Source organism: Rhipicephalus microplus, chromosome 7 (genome assembly GCF_043290135.1).
Source record: "Rhipicephalus microplus isolate Deutch F79 chromosome 7, USDA_Rmic, whole genome shotgun sequence".
In the NCBI taxonomy this organism is placed as follows: domain Eukaryota; kingdom Metazoa; phylum Arthropoda; class Arachnida; order Ixodida; family Ixodidae; genus Rhipicephalus; species Rhipicephalus microplus.
The window spans coordinates 96,084,739-96,100,949 of record NC_134706.1 but is presented as its reverse complement, the minus strand read 5'-3'; the positions used below and the strand labels follow the sequence as shown (position 1 = coordinate 96,100,949).

General features: G+C 46.8%; 1 protein-coding gene across 7 annotated transcripts in view; it reads left to right on the top strand.

Annotated features, from left to right (window-relative positions):
• Positions 1 to 938: 938 nt before the first annotated feature.
• Positions 939 to 16,211, top strand: part of LOC119179773 (uncharacterized) — a 252,867-nt gene continuing 237,594 nt past the window's right edge. For 3 of the 7 annotated variants that reach the window (XR_012884993.1, XR_012884992.1, XM_075869480.1), the window contains exons 1-2: positions 939 to 1,195; positions 1,433 to 1,504. Coding sequence is in view for 2 of the 7 variants with exons in the window: in XM_075869480.1 (XP_075725595.1) it covers positions 1,100 to 1,195; positions 1,433 to 1,504 (168 nt within the window). In the remaining 5 variants the exon portion in view is untranslated. Of the gene's footprint in view, positions 1,289 to 1,432; positions 12,243 to 16,211 lie in introns of those variants that run through there. The other 4 variants (XR_012884995.1, XR_012884994.1, XM_075869481.1 and 1 more) reach the window with 3 other exon arrangements.

Below are 16,211 nucleotides of genomic sequence, written 5' to 3'. Positions count from 1 at the left end.
CCAAAAGAAAGAACTGTGCCTGCACCCTCCAGCAACGAGACCAACAAATCTCCTCCTGGTCTGCGTCAATATCCAGCTGCAGTTAAAACTACCCTAGAGACCCCACAAAACCACGCCGTTCCTGAATCTACATTTTTTATTTTTAAACATTTCATTTCGTACTGCATTTGGTTTGTCTTGTATCTGACTTTGATTTTCACTAGTGGGACAACGCAGCATTAAGGCGCACAAATAAATGGCCTGTTCACTGAAATCGTGGGTGTCGTTTCATAAAGGTACACTGGTAAAGCATGTTACTCTCGGGTATGCTGCCTGCACAGTGCATGAAATGGTGAGGCAGGGGAAGGTGGTACCGAATGTCAGATAATGTGTGTGTGTGTGTGTTATATATACACACACACGCAAGTATATAAAGTACAGCGATTCCTGCCTTTGCTATTCGGCTGATTCACAAAGACCCAAATATTGCATTCCTTTCAGCAAGCGTAGTAATAAAAGTTCATGCGCCCCTCCGTCTTAACGACGACAACAGTTTAACGCGAATCTTTCTGGTGTGGGAGTTCGTGGCTCATTTCATTCGGTCTATGTCAGCCCCTGGCGCATTGTACAAGCACAGACCACCAGTTTGTATGACGTGCGTTGTTCCATTTAACAATTAGGCAACAACAGCACTAAGAGGTGTCCAAGTTGCACCAAAAAAAAAAGCTCGCCAACGAGTACTTCTTTCCTACCATACGCGAGCACCGCAAGCGGTAATGCGCTTCGCATGCTGCCTCACTACGGCAGGAGCCGTAATGGCGGCCGTCGTAGCAGACGACGCGGCTGTCCTCACCCTCAGCGGAGCGCGCGGGCATCAAGGCACCCTAGCCACGGCTTGGTGGCGCTAGCCACCGCCCGATCTAAAGGGTACAGCCATATCCATCCATCCATCCGGAGTGGTGGCGGCATATTAGCGGCATGACATGCACATGGACATGCGTGCCGGCCTTTGTTCAGGCTTGTGTAAAAGTGTCAAGTCGTATTAGTTTTGTTGAACTGTTCCGTGAGATAGAGAGGAAAGACGTTGCAGTCTCTATGGAGTCTGCATAGAATTTTATGCATGTTCCTGTGCACTTGTGCACACGCTGACATGATGCCCCAGACACAAAGAGGTGGTGAAGCGAGTTGCGCCGTTGGAAAGTTGGCCGCCTCTCAGGTGGGAAAATTCGTCGTGTTTTTTGTAACTTTGTCTGGTAAGGTATCTTGAGGATGAAGACGATGCGTTCACTGACCAAGCCAAGATACAAAGGTACGTTTAGGCATCGTTTAGGGACCCGTACGTCTCCTCATGTTTTGACCGCATATTCATCCTCTGCTTAGAACTGTGTCACTTTTCAGACGGCAAAGTTCTCGTTCCTGGAGCTGAATCAATACACTGGTGTGTCTGTTGCAGAATGCCTGGCCGCGCCGTAAGATCATCTTCCTTACCGGTCCCGCCCTACGATGTGCTGTCCTCTGCATTCGAGTGAGTGGCAGCAGCTTCTATTTTTTTTTCTTTGTGTAAATTTTTAGGCATTTGCAGAAAATTTTCATAAAGTTGCCGAATGAGGAAGCAGCTTAGTGGACTGCCTGCGACCAAGAACTTCCTAAGTAACCAAGACGCGCATTGCAGCACATAGAGGGACCGCGGCGACGCACCGTATCAGTGCTGTAATGACCAATCTGTTGTTCAACCGAATCGGCGTACTGTCGGCATCAAATGATACGCGAACAGCGGAGCGCGTGGCGCAAGCCTTATCAGTGGCATAGTGCGTGCCGTCGACCAGTCATTGGCACAGACAGGCCCGCACATACGGTGTGGCAGCACTGCGCGATCCCTATATAGGGCACTATTTCTGCTTGTGTTCCAGGTATGGTATTTGAAAGGAACAAAAAAAAAAAAATCGGAGGTTAAACTACTGCAGCCGAAGGCGAGTATTGTAGCACGGTTTGTCAAGATGCAGTCCATCATCACGGAATTCCTGGCTAATTCCATTTATACTAGACGAAAGTCGGTTCATAATGGTGGCAATTTCATGCTGTTTCACTTCGTGTCAGTAAAGCGAAACAGTTCGCGCTCTCTCTTCTGAACAAACGCTCAGCGTTTCCAGTTAAAGTGACGCGTTTTCAGGTCGGTCTCTGAAAGAAGAGTGCAGGTGAAGCAGCGCTGGCAAATGAGATGCGACATTCGTTTGAAAATCAACCGCAAACCGATTATATTTCTACTTTTGTTTTATTGCGCCAAGTCACCAATTGCACTGCGACGCTGAAGTAAACGCAAGGAATTGCGAGTGATGCGATCAAAAGTGCTTGGCAAGCCCACGATGGCCACCATACGAAAACTAGAGCAGAAACGGAGATAACGCACTGTAGGGGGATCGCGAAGTGCTGCCAAACTGGGTGTGCAGGCCTGTCAATAGTGATGACTGGACGGCCAACACTATACATGGCTTGCACTGACGTCACGGTGAGGAACCCTGGGATACCGTTCGGCCATGCCGGTGCAGTGGTGTGGTCAGCCGTAGCGATCGTGCGTCCGCTGCCAGCGCGTCGCAATGGTGATCTGTGCAATTGTGGGATGCTCAAACCGTACTTGTTGGTCCAAATCAACAAACAAAAACTTCTTTCGCCTTCTGAAGGTGATCGAGCATCAGGGCGACCGCACGAAAGAGTTGTGTGAAACGACGTAGTAAAGAGATAAGCTAGGACTCTGCACACTCGTGTGGCACACACTTTTCATCACTGATGCTGTCACTTTGCCAGCACGGTAAAGGAACCAGTCTGGTGAGTTACTTTGTTGCCTTGTTGCAGCCTCAACTGTCTTCACTGTGTCGTCCCTGATGGAAAAAGTGGCAAGAAAGTCGTCAGCCTTCTTCAAAAGCGTGTCAAGGTTGTCTTCCAAGTTCTCTTCGAGATACAGCTTTCTCAAGTGGGCAGGCTGTGTTTTTACAGGCTCCTGAAAGCTTTCGCAATACTCTGGAAGCACAGAAAATACTGCCGGTGTGACACCTGTGCTCTGAAATGCTCTGTACATGTCACCAAGCTCCTCTTGGGTTGCTGGTGGGATGTCCATTCGTTTTTTTTATTCGTGCACTCCTGAACTGCTGCTGTTAATGACGTCGTCCAGTTTGCGCTTGTTCCCTCTCGACGAAGTGAAGTCGATGTCCTTTAGCCTCTTGAACTGCACCTTCTCCACGTACGCTAGAAGCCAGATGTTCGTTTTTGAGGTGCAGCTTGTAGCGTTTTTCATCTTTACACCTGTTTCAACTGCATACAGGCAGGCTCCAACATGAGAACAGGCCTCACCTGCTCCTGCCATACAGGTGCAATGAGCAGTGAGCACGACCCCGCTTTTCTGGCACAAAATTCACACATGCAGAGGCTGGTCCCGCAACTTTTGCGAATGTTTCACCTGCAAGAGATAAAAAAAAGGCAATGCACAAGTGTTTCTTGCCCACATCTCTGCGCGAGCGCTCGTCACTGTTGATCGCGTCTCGAAACGTAACCACCCGCTGCGGTGGCTCAGTGGCTAAGGCGTTGCGCTGCTGAGCACGAGGTCGCGGGTTCGATTCCCGGCTGCGGCGGCCGCTTTTCTGATGGAGGCGAAAAGCAAAAACGCCCGTGCGTGCGAGATTTCGGCGCACGATAGTTCCCCAGTTGGTCAAAATTAAACCAGAGCCCTCCACTACGGCGCGCCTCATCGCCTGCGTTGCGGCAGCGCGTTAAAACTCTACAATCAATCAAAACCTAACCGGAAACAGCTAAGAGTTGTTCTAGCGCGACCATTTCTATTTCGAGCATTCCGTGCAAGATTTTCGAACCAACGAAATAGTAAAAAATATCCCGGTTGCTTACCTCTCCGAGCAGAAGCACTTTGTCGTCTTGTAGCTGTTTTGCCGAGAGGGACTTGACCCACCCGCTCGTGAAGTAATTATGTGCTTCGGTAGCCTTGAAAGCCTTCATCTCTTCTAGTGTCAGGAAGTTGGCAGAAAAGACGAGGTAGTTGAGAATGTCGCCGTAACTCATCTCCGGAAACAAGTCCACATCGCCGTCCGTGCTCGGTCGCAGCATAAAGGGGTCCTCGTTGTCGCACAGTCGCACCTTTTCCGCATATCGCACGCGTGCAGGCCCCGTAAGGTCTGAGCGGTAGGTCGCGTTTAAAGGTTTTTTGCTCGCTACCAGCGGCATGCCGCAGAAAAAGCGCGAAAAGCAATTGCTAGCTCAGCAGCAAACGCGTGCGCTCCCCGAACTGCTCACGCGGCAATGCCGGCACCACTGCGCCGACTGCACCAATGTGGCTACCGCCGTGCTAGCGCTCGAGCGTGACGTCTTGTGCAAGCTATCTATACTGTTTCTAATGCTTGAAACGCGCGCTCCGCTGTTCGGGTTTCATTTGACGCCGATAGTGCATTCTGCGCCAGTTCTCGACAACTCTTCGGGAAACGACGCGCGAGTTCATGGCGTCAGAGTTCACAGCCGCTGTGGCACCCTTTCTGGGGCAAACGAATCGAGTAGGCTTTGTCTACTGTGGCTATCAACATTCGCACAGCTCGGCCCACTGTTAGGGGGAACACGCAAGCCCATGGCTTACGCTCCACGCAGCGCCAGGCATGTCAAGCGACGAAAAGCAACCGCATTCGCAGAACGTCGAAGGGGCGGTGCATGGCGAGCTTCGTCTGTTTGCGAACCACCCCTTCGCTTTGCTTGTGCGCGCCGGCGTTGCTGTGACAGTGCCATTCATTCGCATGTCAAGAGATGCGAAATTTTTCAGTGACACATTATCTCCTGCCCATTGTGAAAAAAGAAAAATTAAAATATTTATTCCAGCTTTTCAGCATCAAGAAATAAAAATAATGATGAGTACAAAAAATATTCATGCTGTACGCCTAGTAACGCGTAAAGTCTCCGTTCCCGTTTAGCACATCCCTCATTCTCCGGGGCAGGGATTCATAGAGCTCATCCGTGAGCGTCTTGTCCATTCTCAAACGTTTTCACTCATCTTGAACCGCTTTCCACGGTGTTTTGGCTGACGCCCCATGGATTCCATGGCGCGCCAGAGCTGCTTTGTTTATGCCCCACACATTTCCTATTATGTTTATGTGAGGCGACCGTGGTGGCCACTCCAGGACAGTAACACCTTTGTTTTCCAGGAGCTTCTTTGCTTTCTTCGATGTATGAATGGGTGACTTGTCCTGTTGAAATATGAAATCGTCATGAAAGATGTCGCTGGTGACGTGTGGGAGTGCCACATTCTCCAACAGGTCACAGCACTTGTCTGCCGTGAAATTTCCTTGGATTCTGAAGAGGGGCCTAAGGCCTTGGCTTGTGATGCATCCCCACACCACGACACTTCTTCCGCTCGTGGTCACTCGCTGCACGTAATCTGGTTTGTAGCTGGAAGGTCGAAGAAAAGAGTTAAGCTGCTGTTCATTCAGCTCATTAAGGCGACAGAAAAAATTAAGCCGCAGCGATTTGTATTGAAGGGTAAGGGTAAGGGTAGGATTGTATTACTCTAGGAAAGTAAAGTGACTATGTCCCCTAGAAGTTCAGTAATTGATATCTCGCCTTGACCTAAAATGTCAATTGTTTTGACACAGCAAAAAAGTTGCAAGAAATATTGGCCGGGAAGCGAACGTAAAGCAAGAATAGGGCCAAACATGAGGGAAGAGGCATGTACCACAGCCCGTAACACGTGGCAGTTTGTAGTATATATGCGCTCAACAGTGAAAAAAAAAAAAAAAATTCTTGGTATTTCGAGTGACTGGGACACTTTCTGCTGTTGATGACAGTCTGTAGTAAACCTTGACTCATCTGTGAACACCACATGCTTCCATTGATCGACGTTAAAATCATGATGTTCCTGGGTGAACAGCAACCTTTATTTTTGTTGTTTTTTCGCAGAAGTGGCTTTTTTACGGCGGTTGCAACTGCTGAGGCCAGCTTCAGGGAGTTGTTGCTTCACAGTCATTTCCGACGCTTCGGTCCCCAGATTAGCACGGATTTCTTGAACTGAAGCAGTTAGCTTGACGGCGACAAACGCAACTATTTCACAATCTTGCTGCTCGGTGGTCACACGCGACCTAGGCTTGCGAGGAGCGTCCTTGATTCGGCGCTAATCTCTCAACGCCTGTACGATCCTGTTGACAGTCTTCAGCGGTCGATAAGTCACGGATGAAATTGCATGCTGGGTGTAGCCTTGCAGAGATAGTTCGGCGATTTACCTTCTTTGGAGGTCGGGAACCCTAGCCATTCTGTGTCCTTCTAATTTCCGGCAGTTAAAGCCTGTTCACGAACATGCGCTTCTATGCTGGCATTTCAGAATAAAGGACCGATAGCTTTGAATGCTTCTTCTATATATAAAGATTCTTGTTGCGCTCGCAGGCACAGCGATAAAGTGGTTCGCAAGCAGACAACGATCGCCATGCCCCACCCCTTCGCACTTCTGCGCGCGCATGTGGTTGCTTTTCGCCGCTTGACATGCATGGCGCTGCGCGAAGCGCTGGTCACGTGCTTGCGCGTTCTCCATAACAGTGGGCCGAGCTGTACATCTTTTTTGTTTGGTTTCAGTGTGTGTACTCCTCGTGTCACCTGTGGAAAGCTGGTGGCTTGTGGAATTCTTGTCACCACAGTGCTACAATAAGATTGCATCAAGCATAATAGTGTTGTTACTTGGACATTGGCACGTTTACAGTGACAGCGTGCTGTAATGCTGCTTGTTGATGAAGCAGATATTTCTGTTCATTGTTTGCACCTTTTACATGTAAATCAAAACTTCAACCTTTGAGGGTGGGAGAGTTATAAACCTGTAGCCTTCCTCTCCTGTTCTCCCCGATTTTCTGTGAAGCACTTGAAATACGCCACGTTCGAAAATCCAAAAGGTGCAGCTGGAGTCCCCACACATGTAATGCACTTTGAAGAAGCAATGCGTTGGAACTGAAAGAACAAGTCTGTCTTTGCTCTACATGCATTATGCAGTTGCGATGTGAAAAGTTGGCATTGGAGGTTCAAAGCAAGACCAATGTACCACATAAAAATAGACTCCACTGCACCAATAGTGCTAAGTCCAAGTAAGCCAATGGTGTAATATATAATATATATACAAGGTGTTTCAAGAAATGTGTCCAATATTAAAAAAAAAATCTGGAAAAGGGGCTATTCGCTGGCTATCCTCACATTTGCTTTTTATATAGCGGCAGGCATCTCGAGAGGGTTGAAGATATTTGTAACGGTAATTAGGAGAGTTAAATTATTAACTTTTCAATTAGTGGAGTTAGACAGTTAACTCAAATGGGAGAATTGAAATCCTTCAAGCGAAAAACCGATTGCCTCTTTGAGATTTCGGAAAAGCAGCCTGTAGTAATAAAAGCGAATTAATGAAATTCTCCCCAAGTCTGCAGCAAAACCGAAACCTGAAAAAGTGCAACTGAAATGAGGAAGCGTTATATCAACAGACTTTGTTGGGTGTGTGTGTGGGCCGCACTTGCAATTACATGCACATACATTATCGAACGGGGAAGAACTGCATCCCTGTAACTGCTGTTTCGAACAGTGTCGTCATTGTAGTTGTCTGCTTGTTGCGCTCTTTCGTCCATATTTTCGGTTTCACCGCAGAATTCAGAATTTCATTAATTCGTAGTTATTACTAGACCACTTTTCTGTAATCTCAAAGCGGCAATGTATTTTTTGCATCAAGAACTTCAATTCTCCCATTTGACTTGACTGCCAAACTCCACTAATTAAAAGGTGACTTTCCCAATAATCGCTACAAATGATGTCTTCAACCTTCTTAAGTTGTCTGCCACTACAGAAAAAGCAACTGTGAAGACAGCGAGAAAAGTCTTTCGCTAGCTTTTAAACAATATTGGACACATTTCTTAAAACACCCTGTGTGTGTGAGAGAAAGAGAGAAAGAAAGGTCACAGTGAAATACATGAACAAGATTTATTCTGAGCTTTCAGCAGGGGACCGGCTTTTATCAAAGATGTGATTTGGTACATTGAGTCTAAGTTCCCTGCGTACAGATTCCTGCGATACATGCAGTGGTACACATACCATCGTGATTCGTTAGAATGGGACGAGGGGAGGGACCAGAAGTGTAACAGCGGTACAGATAAGGGGGAGATGGAGACACATGCGTACAGCTTTGGTATTTGTTGAAACATAAGAATAGGCGGGGCCAGTACAAGTAAACAAACAATAAATGATAAATAAATGGAAAGGGCAAACTAGACATGGCTACATGTGCACTTGAAAGAATAGAAAAAGAACACAAAAATAAACAAGTGTCAATGGTTTAGGACGCGATGATTACGCCGCTAAAAGGGGAATATTCATTTGCTTCGGAATGAATAGGAAAGTGGTCATGGACACCGGATGTCAACTCGGAGTGCGTGTTTATTTGTTCAGAACGTTATCTTCTAGCAGTGCGTAAAAAGTCGTTAAGTGTGTGCCCACCCGTGTGCTTGAGCAGACTGGGTTCACTGTGCTTATTGAAGTCGGCCACACTCCTCGGAGGCTTCGCAGGTGCTGGCGGCAATCACAGGCTGCTTGCAAAGTCAAGGCAGCGGTTTGCGGGTGTTCAATATTGTGAACAGATGTAAGATGGGCGGCATGTGCAAATAAATGCGGCATTGCTTTCAACAAATTACTCTCAAGGCACATATGCATATTAATGTACATACATATACATACACACTTGCATGTACAAGTGATGTTAAAGAGAACGCCAACGGCCTACAAAGGTCATATAATCTGATAATGTTTGCATAGAGGAAGAAGCAAGTGCGGAGATTCACACAGCAATCATAATTAAAAAAAATTAAGAAAAAATGTTGCCTTTTACAAATTCCACCGAAAAGTACGCAAACGCGACAATTCGCCCCTTCTTTAAAAGGGGAATAGCAAAGCCAGCGATTCCGGTCAAACCATGCCAGCAGCCTTTTTTTGTCACTTTTTTATAGCTGCATGTGAAGGAGGCACACACAAGCATGCTAACGTTAACTTACCTCTGCGTTCAAGATCGCAACATGCTGCAAGCACTTCAGCAGCTTACAGTTCAGCAAGCACGCTTTCTGTATCTTGCGCTCGACATCGGCATGGTCGGAGCTGTAGTAACATGGGGACACCTTGACCATGTACACCACGGAGGCCACATCAGCGGCTTACGGTTCAGCAAGCAAGCTTTCTTTGTCTTTTGCTCCACACCGGCGTCATCGGAGCTGTAGTGACATGGGGACACCTTGACGACGTACACCATGGAGGCCACATCAGCGGCTTACGGTTCAGCAAGCGCACTTTCTGTGTTTTGAGGTTGCAGAAATACAGTCAGCGTCATCAGCAGTGGTAGGGCCAACGTTTATAGATACTTTTTCAGTTTCGGAACTCCCCGCTTCGCCTACAGGGAGCGGGCGGCCGGCTGCAGGCCACATCAGCTGCTTACGGTTCAGCAAGCGCACTTTCTGTGTTTTGAGGTTGCAGAAATACTGTCAGCGTCATCAGCAGTGGTAGGGCCAACGTTTATAGATACTTTTTCAGTTTCGGAACTCCCCGCTTCGCCTACAGGGAGCGGGCGGCCGGCTGCAGTTCTCGCCACAGCGCCGCTGCAGTCGAACTTTGCGCCACGCAAACGAGGGTCGTCTGCTACTGCTAGGCGCGTTGTGCAGCGTTTACACGACGATTTTAGGTTAAGAAAGAGCCCTGCAGCGCAACTCCTTGTTTTAGGCACGAGGGGTATAATTTCGGGCCTAGATACGTGAGTTACGTCTTTCCGGGACCTCGGTAAAAACAGTAGTTCGCGCAAGCATAGTGCCAGACGTGCACTTGTCGATTAAAGAGCCGTTTCGCTGCCCTGTAATTTCTTGTTTTAGATACTAGAAGCAAAACTTGGAGCTCAGTTGTATGAGCTACGTCTCAACGAAGCCTCGGTAAAAGCTGCGACTCATGTTTCCTACCGATCGTTATTTAAAAGCTGTTTTCGCGAGTCTTAGCATACGGATCTTCGACGCTCGGTAAATTAACCTTTCAGCAATAAGCACCTCAGCGTGCCGTGCCCTAAAGGAAGTTGAAACTGAGCCTTTGCTGTAAGGTACGACCTTAGTTGAAAATCCCCCTAAAACGACGTTATTTCTCTGTTCAGGTGACATGAACCACTGCGCTTTCTTTCCAAGTATTCAGGTTTCTGGATGTCTGTCAACTAGTGAATAATATTTAGGATCATTCAAACAGAAAATGCAAATTTTGTGGAAAGAAGTAGGAAAACATCAATATATTGACACAAATACTTGCCACTATCACGCACTAGTTCACAAGTATATTGCCTTTAACTCATGAAAAGGAAAATGCATCTTTATTAAAGCACACTTGTCATGAGCATTCGAATTTCAGACAAGTTTGGCCTTCTTTCTTTCTCTCTGTGCTTTGTTGGCCCCGTCATTGTCTTGGCACTTCTGTCTTGCAAAGAAATGCATTCTAATTACAATGTAGACGTGAATCAACTGTGCAGTAAATTCACTGTAGTGTTGTTTGCAACCAACAAAGCTGGTGCCTTTCTGAGTAAGTGCATCCAAAACTCTCCAAAAGAGGTCACCAAAGGAATAATTTTTCGATTCCTGGCTGATGACGTACTTCACACTCCTCACGCATTCGAATAGTTTCTTGAAGGGGTACACAAGGTTGCCGCTCACGTATTCCCTTTCCAACACCAACAATGCTTCAGAAGGAAGGGAATCCTGCGCACCTACTGCTTCTTTCTTGCATTCAGTGCAACGTGTGGCTTTGAGGACCTTGCGAACTACATATCCAGCTAAATAGTACAGCGCTGTTTTTGCTGGTATAGGGACGCTGTACACATGGTCTTCAGGTCTGTTGCTGCACTCCCTTAGGGGTAGGATGTAAGACGCCTCCAAACCTCTTCCTTGAGGCTTTTCTTTTTCTGCAGGGCTTCACAGCGTTTTGCCCCGAGACTCTCAAACGTGCTTATCAGGACTCGTTCAGTGCCCGCCTGGCCAGCTTCGCAGTTTCCTTTGGTGGCTAGTTTGATTGGAGTGTACAGTGCGAGAAGGCGGAACAGCTGACTAAATTTGGCCACTGTGGGGTGATCTTCGTCGCGTCCAAAGGACCTCACGAGGCCAAAAAAACGCTGAAAGAAACAAGACATTCCTGATGAATATTGCGACAAATAACGTCACAAGCTCTTGCTTTACCTCAAGTGGGTCCTGGTTGAGGCTTGCATTAAGGATGTAGTTCACACCCTGGCCCAGCAAGAAGTCAGTAAGTGACAAAACAGACATAAGTGTCACGCGCTAAAGACTCCATGGTTTGTCTTGATGCAAATAACTTCATATTCATTGCCTCTGTTTGATTCATCATTTCCAGGAAACGCTGGAGAAACTGCAAAAAACATAACGATGAAAGTGGCAAATGCACTAGCAGCAAGGAACCAAGCAAAAGCAGAAACATATGCCGCCACACGTATACAATAACAGTTTTAGAACCAGTGGTGTAGCACAAACCCAGTTATTACAAGCCAGCTTTGCCATAAAATGAGTGAAGCAATATTTTTTTCAGTAAATGAAGAATTTACGTGCACAGCATACCTTTATCTTTGGAGAGCCGTTTCTTATTCCAGCTGCAGGAATTTTTGAATTGAGGATGTCAAAAAGGTCATTCAAAAGTAATGTGAACTCCTGTGTTCCGGCACTGTCAGCGAATCCTGGCACGTTCAACTGGTGGTACACTTTCAAGCCGATCGAGACACTGCGGCTGAAAAGCTGCAAAAAAAAAAAACCATTGCCAGAATATTAATTATAAAACTTAAAACAGCATAAATGCATCACCAACCTATTCATAAGAGGAAACAGAGTTTTTGCACATGCGATGTGTATTCAACATTAAAATGTTTGCTTGACTTAGCAAGGTGTCAAAGCGTCTGCAGGAGGGTACCAAAGTAAAGAGGCAGCCAATGTGCTAATACGGTACCTGGGTGGCTAGGCGGACACACATTGTCTGAAGCTTCTGCAGCTTGACATGATATTCAGTTAACTTTGGCACAACTTTGATGGCTGCTTTCTTCTCAGCCTCGAAAAGCCGTTCATAATGCTGGTAATTAGCTTCATGGTCTCCTATCTGTAATAGAAGAATGGCATACAAAATATCTGCACTGCTTTTCCATAACCTAGAGGTACCACTGGTGCGTCGGTAACAGTGTGCTTTACTCACCTGTCAAAGTTTGTGTTTCATCATATGGTTCCTTATACACTTCATTATGTGTGGCACATCACATATGAAGTGAAGGAATGTGCCTTCTGGAAGGCATGGGTGTGCCATTTTGCACTTTGGTTGCTGAAGCTTGCCGCTTGTTCCCGGATGAGTCCACATTGACTTGTTGTTTCCAGCACCGTCACTGATCACTGCCAGAACACTGGGCCCATGTTCATGCAATTGTAGCACAGAGTTTATTACAACTTTAGCTAAAATCCACCCGGGTGCTGCTCCTTTCGCAGCGAAAGTAGCAATAGGCTGCACCCATGATGCAAACATTGGGTTGAACATGACCACCAAAGCATGGTCCGCAAGCTTGTCACTGTCTTCTTGAATTTGTCGAGCCTTATCTTCTTGCATGGAACAGGAGCTGATGGCCCATGCCACTTCTTTGCCTGCGATTCATTCTCGACTTTTGATGGGCCCAATGGTCGCTTCCTCGAAGGTGTTGATACCTTTCCCTGTTGCCTCAGCGTGCAGGCAATGTCTGCTTTGAATGTTAGCAGGGTCATTTGGTGCTTGCAAGGCACGCTAGCCACGGTGGCATCTCGGTGGTAGAGGAGCCAGCAGTTGACAACTGCTACATCTAATAAATAAAAAAAGAGCCTCCTGTACCACTTTTTTGACCTTACGTGGATGCGGTAGAGTGCCACAAGCATGTCCATAAGATCAACACCTCCCATGCATTCATTGTAGATGCCGACAATAGCAGGGCGGGGTATGCTCACAGTCGTTCGGGTCTTCTTGTCGATGCGCTTCACGGCCTGCTCGGCTGAAGCTGAAGCAAACGTGGACAGTAAAGTCACGGGGCGGTTGTCAAACCACTTAACAGCCCTCAGGCTCACCCCTTCAAATGTGGTCGCCATTTCCACGTAAGAGCCACGCCCTTTCTTCTTCAGATCTTTGTCGGATGGAAGTTTGCATCCTTTTAGGCGAGCCTCGCGTACTGTCCCTACGGAACTGATTCCAACCTTCTTGAGGACTACTTGTAAGTCCATGCCGCAAAACCAGTTGTCAAAATACAAGATGTAGTCTAGACCGCGGGGCACGATACTCGCCATTCGCAGGACGATGTTGCCACTTGCGCCGATGTCGTTAAAACCTTGCTGAGGAAGAATTTTGCCTGTGTAAACTTCAAAGTTGTACATTGTGCCGCGTTCATCGCAGAGAAGGAAAAGCTTATAACCCCATTTTTTGGGCTTGTTAGGCAAATGCTGCTTCAATGAGCTGCGGCCTTTGAACGGCACCAGCTGCTCAACGCAATTGAGATTTTGGTATCTCGCGGCATTTGGCGACCAGGTGGTCCAACAGGGGCCGCACTTTGTAAAGCCTGTCACGTTCGGGGTCATTCTGGTTTGGTGCTTCCTGGTTGTCACTAAAATTCAGCGACTGCTTGATTTCCCACCTGTCTCTCGTCATGGTGTCGGCGACTTGACTGACTCGGAACCTCTGCGACCAGTACATGCGTGTTTGAGGCAGCTTCATAAGCGACATAGTGAGCACTGTACCGATGAACTGCTCTAAATCATTGGCTGTCATTGAAGCAACTTTGTTTGGATTCCTCTGAGCGCTATACAGGGAGGACTGCTCACAGATGTGAGACAGGAATGTCACATCAAAGAAGTTTCTGAAATAGGTGATGGGAGACTCCACCGGGGAAGGGTAGGGTTGTACGTCTTTCCACTCAGGCATGGCATTACTCGAGGAGCCTCGGACAGCCTTCCATGTGGGAGAATCCTTCGAAGGCTTGCGGATTTCTTCAAGCGCATTGTCGATACTGGCCGTGCTTGGAGCTCCTGAGACCTCTTCATCCTCACTGTCAGCTGGTAATGCTGTAAAATTGCACAGAAAATGGTTGCGATGTCAACAAAGTGCAAGAAAAAGCCAACAAAATTACAAATAGTAATTACTCTTGTAAATTTCATCAGTGCTCTCTGTGTTCAGTAAAATCTATTTTATGCTAAAGAAAAAAGTTGCGGAAATACTGTTTCGCTAGCTGGCCTAAACAATGACACTGTTTGAAACATACAGAGCCAGCCTGCTGCAAAGCGTAAACGGAACGCCAGACTATCAGCGTCCCACGCAGAGCTGCCGAACTTGGGAACACCTAGAAGTGTCTGCCATGAGAGATGCCGACAGCCTCAAGTGGAAGCGCTGGGCCACACAGCCTTTTGTAATACTAGCAACCCCTTCCTTCACCTCCATCCCGCTGCGCTTTATTATGCAAGAGACCGTACTTTATTCGTCAATCGAATGATAGCGTAGTTCCGACTGACACGACAAAATAAATACTTACTTGTCCGGGCTAAAACGGCGTTTTTAAGCTCTTCGTCGCTCGATGAATCCAGGTCAGAGTCATCACTGTAGTCAGGGGGCACTTTCACAGCAAATTTTCCATAAAATGCACCCGGGTCCATTCTTCGAAATCGTTGCTTTGTCTGCGTGTCCTGCGTGAGGTGGTGCAGCGATAATGGAAGCAGTGCAGGCAGAGGAGCGCGCTACCAGACAAAATTGCACAGCGCAACCTCAGCGGGATGAGAAACACAGCATAGTGCCTGGTGTTGCCTGTAGGCAACGAACACCTCACGCACCCGTACAGGCCCAAATTAGCAGCGCCGTTTATATAATTTGACATTGAGGAAAGAGAGGCATTTTTCTAAGCGATTGCAAAAAGCCAGAGAGAACAACGAATGCTTACCCGGAAACAGATGTTCGAACGCTGAAGTCTCGTCGTAGAGCGCTCTGCAGAGATTTGCGCGCCAAACTTCTTTTTTCTCTTCGTCGATTTCTTAGTTACAAATCAGAGGGCGCCACACATCCATGTGGCAGTAAAATGGGGAGACTTTGGAGAGAAAAAGAAGCTCGCGAAACCGAAAGTGAACAAAAAAAATATTTTCCGCTATGTTGCCTGTGGGCAACGTTCGTCAATAAAGGGTTAAATTTGTTTGAGGTCCTTAAGAGTCCTTGAGTTTTGTCAGTTTGTTCAGCCATAACCTAGTGGATTTTTTTTCACGCCTGGCAACTATGTGCTCTCTAGCCAAAAAACCATCTAATTCAATCCGTTTCTCTAGCCACATATTGCAGTGTTGTTAGTACAGTGTACAGTGTACTAATAGACTGTAGTTGTGGTAACGCTTGGGTGGTTACAGCAGCGACGGCGCTAAGTCTGGCTTTTTTGTGGAGACTGTGCATGTGCGCGCAGATACTTGCAGCCACGTCACTTATGATGGAACTATGCCGGGCAAGTGCCAATTCCAGCTGTTTTGGTTATGCATTGCTGCTTATAGGGAGTGGACTGCATCAAATACGTCAAACTCGCATCTGGCAAAGTTTTCCGATGTGGGAAGAGCTTTGATGTGTCATCAATGAGGAAGTCTGCCCTTGAAAGTCACTTGAAGACTACGAAACACATTGCGAACACAAAAGCGACTACAGTCCATGGTAACTTAGTGCATTCATGGTGTCAAACGTACAAAATAAAGTACAAATTTTTATATTGTAAGAAGTGCCGTTGTCATTTCCCGTGTTTTCAAGTATTATATTAGGTCCTTGAAAAGTACTTGTTTAGGTCCTTAAAAATGGCAAATGTGGCTGGAAGTGGCATAAAAATATAGCAAAGGCTCCATGCTCACCATGCCAGTCTTCTTTTTGATATTGTCTCGCAGGTTTGGGTACTCTTGAATCCGCTGCTCCACAGCTGTATTGTATAGCTCCTTGGAAGAAAGCCTAGGAGAGAGACGTATACTTCATGCTAATAGTACAGCATGAAAATATAAGCAGTGTAAAAAATAACTACATGCAGAACAGAATTCCCAAATTATTTTGACAATTTCTCTATGGTTACAAGCAACGATAAGTAGCCATTATTTCTCCAAATCAGCAAATAGCTAGGCATAAATACGAGAGAAGTTGAACAGAATATGCATGCATAAAAT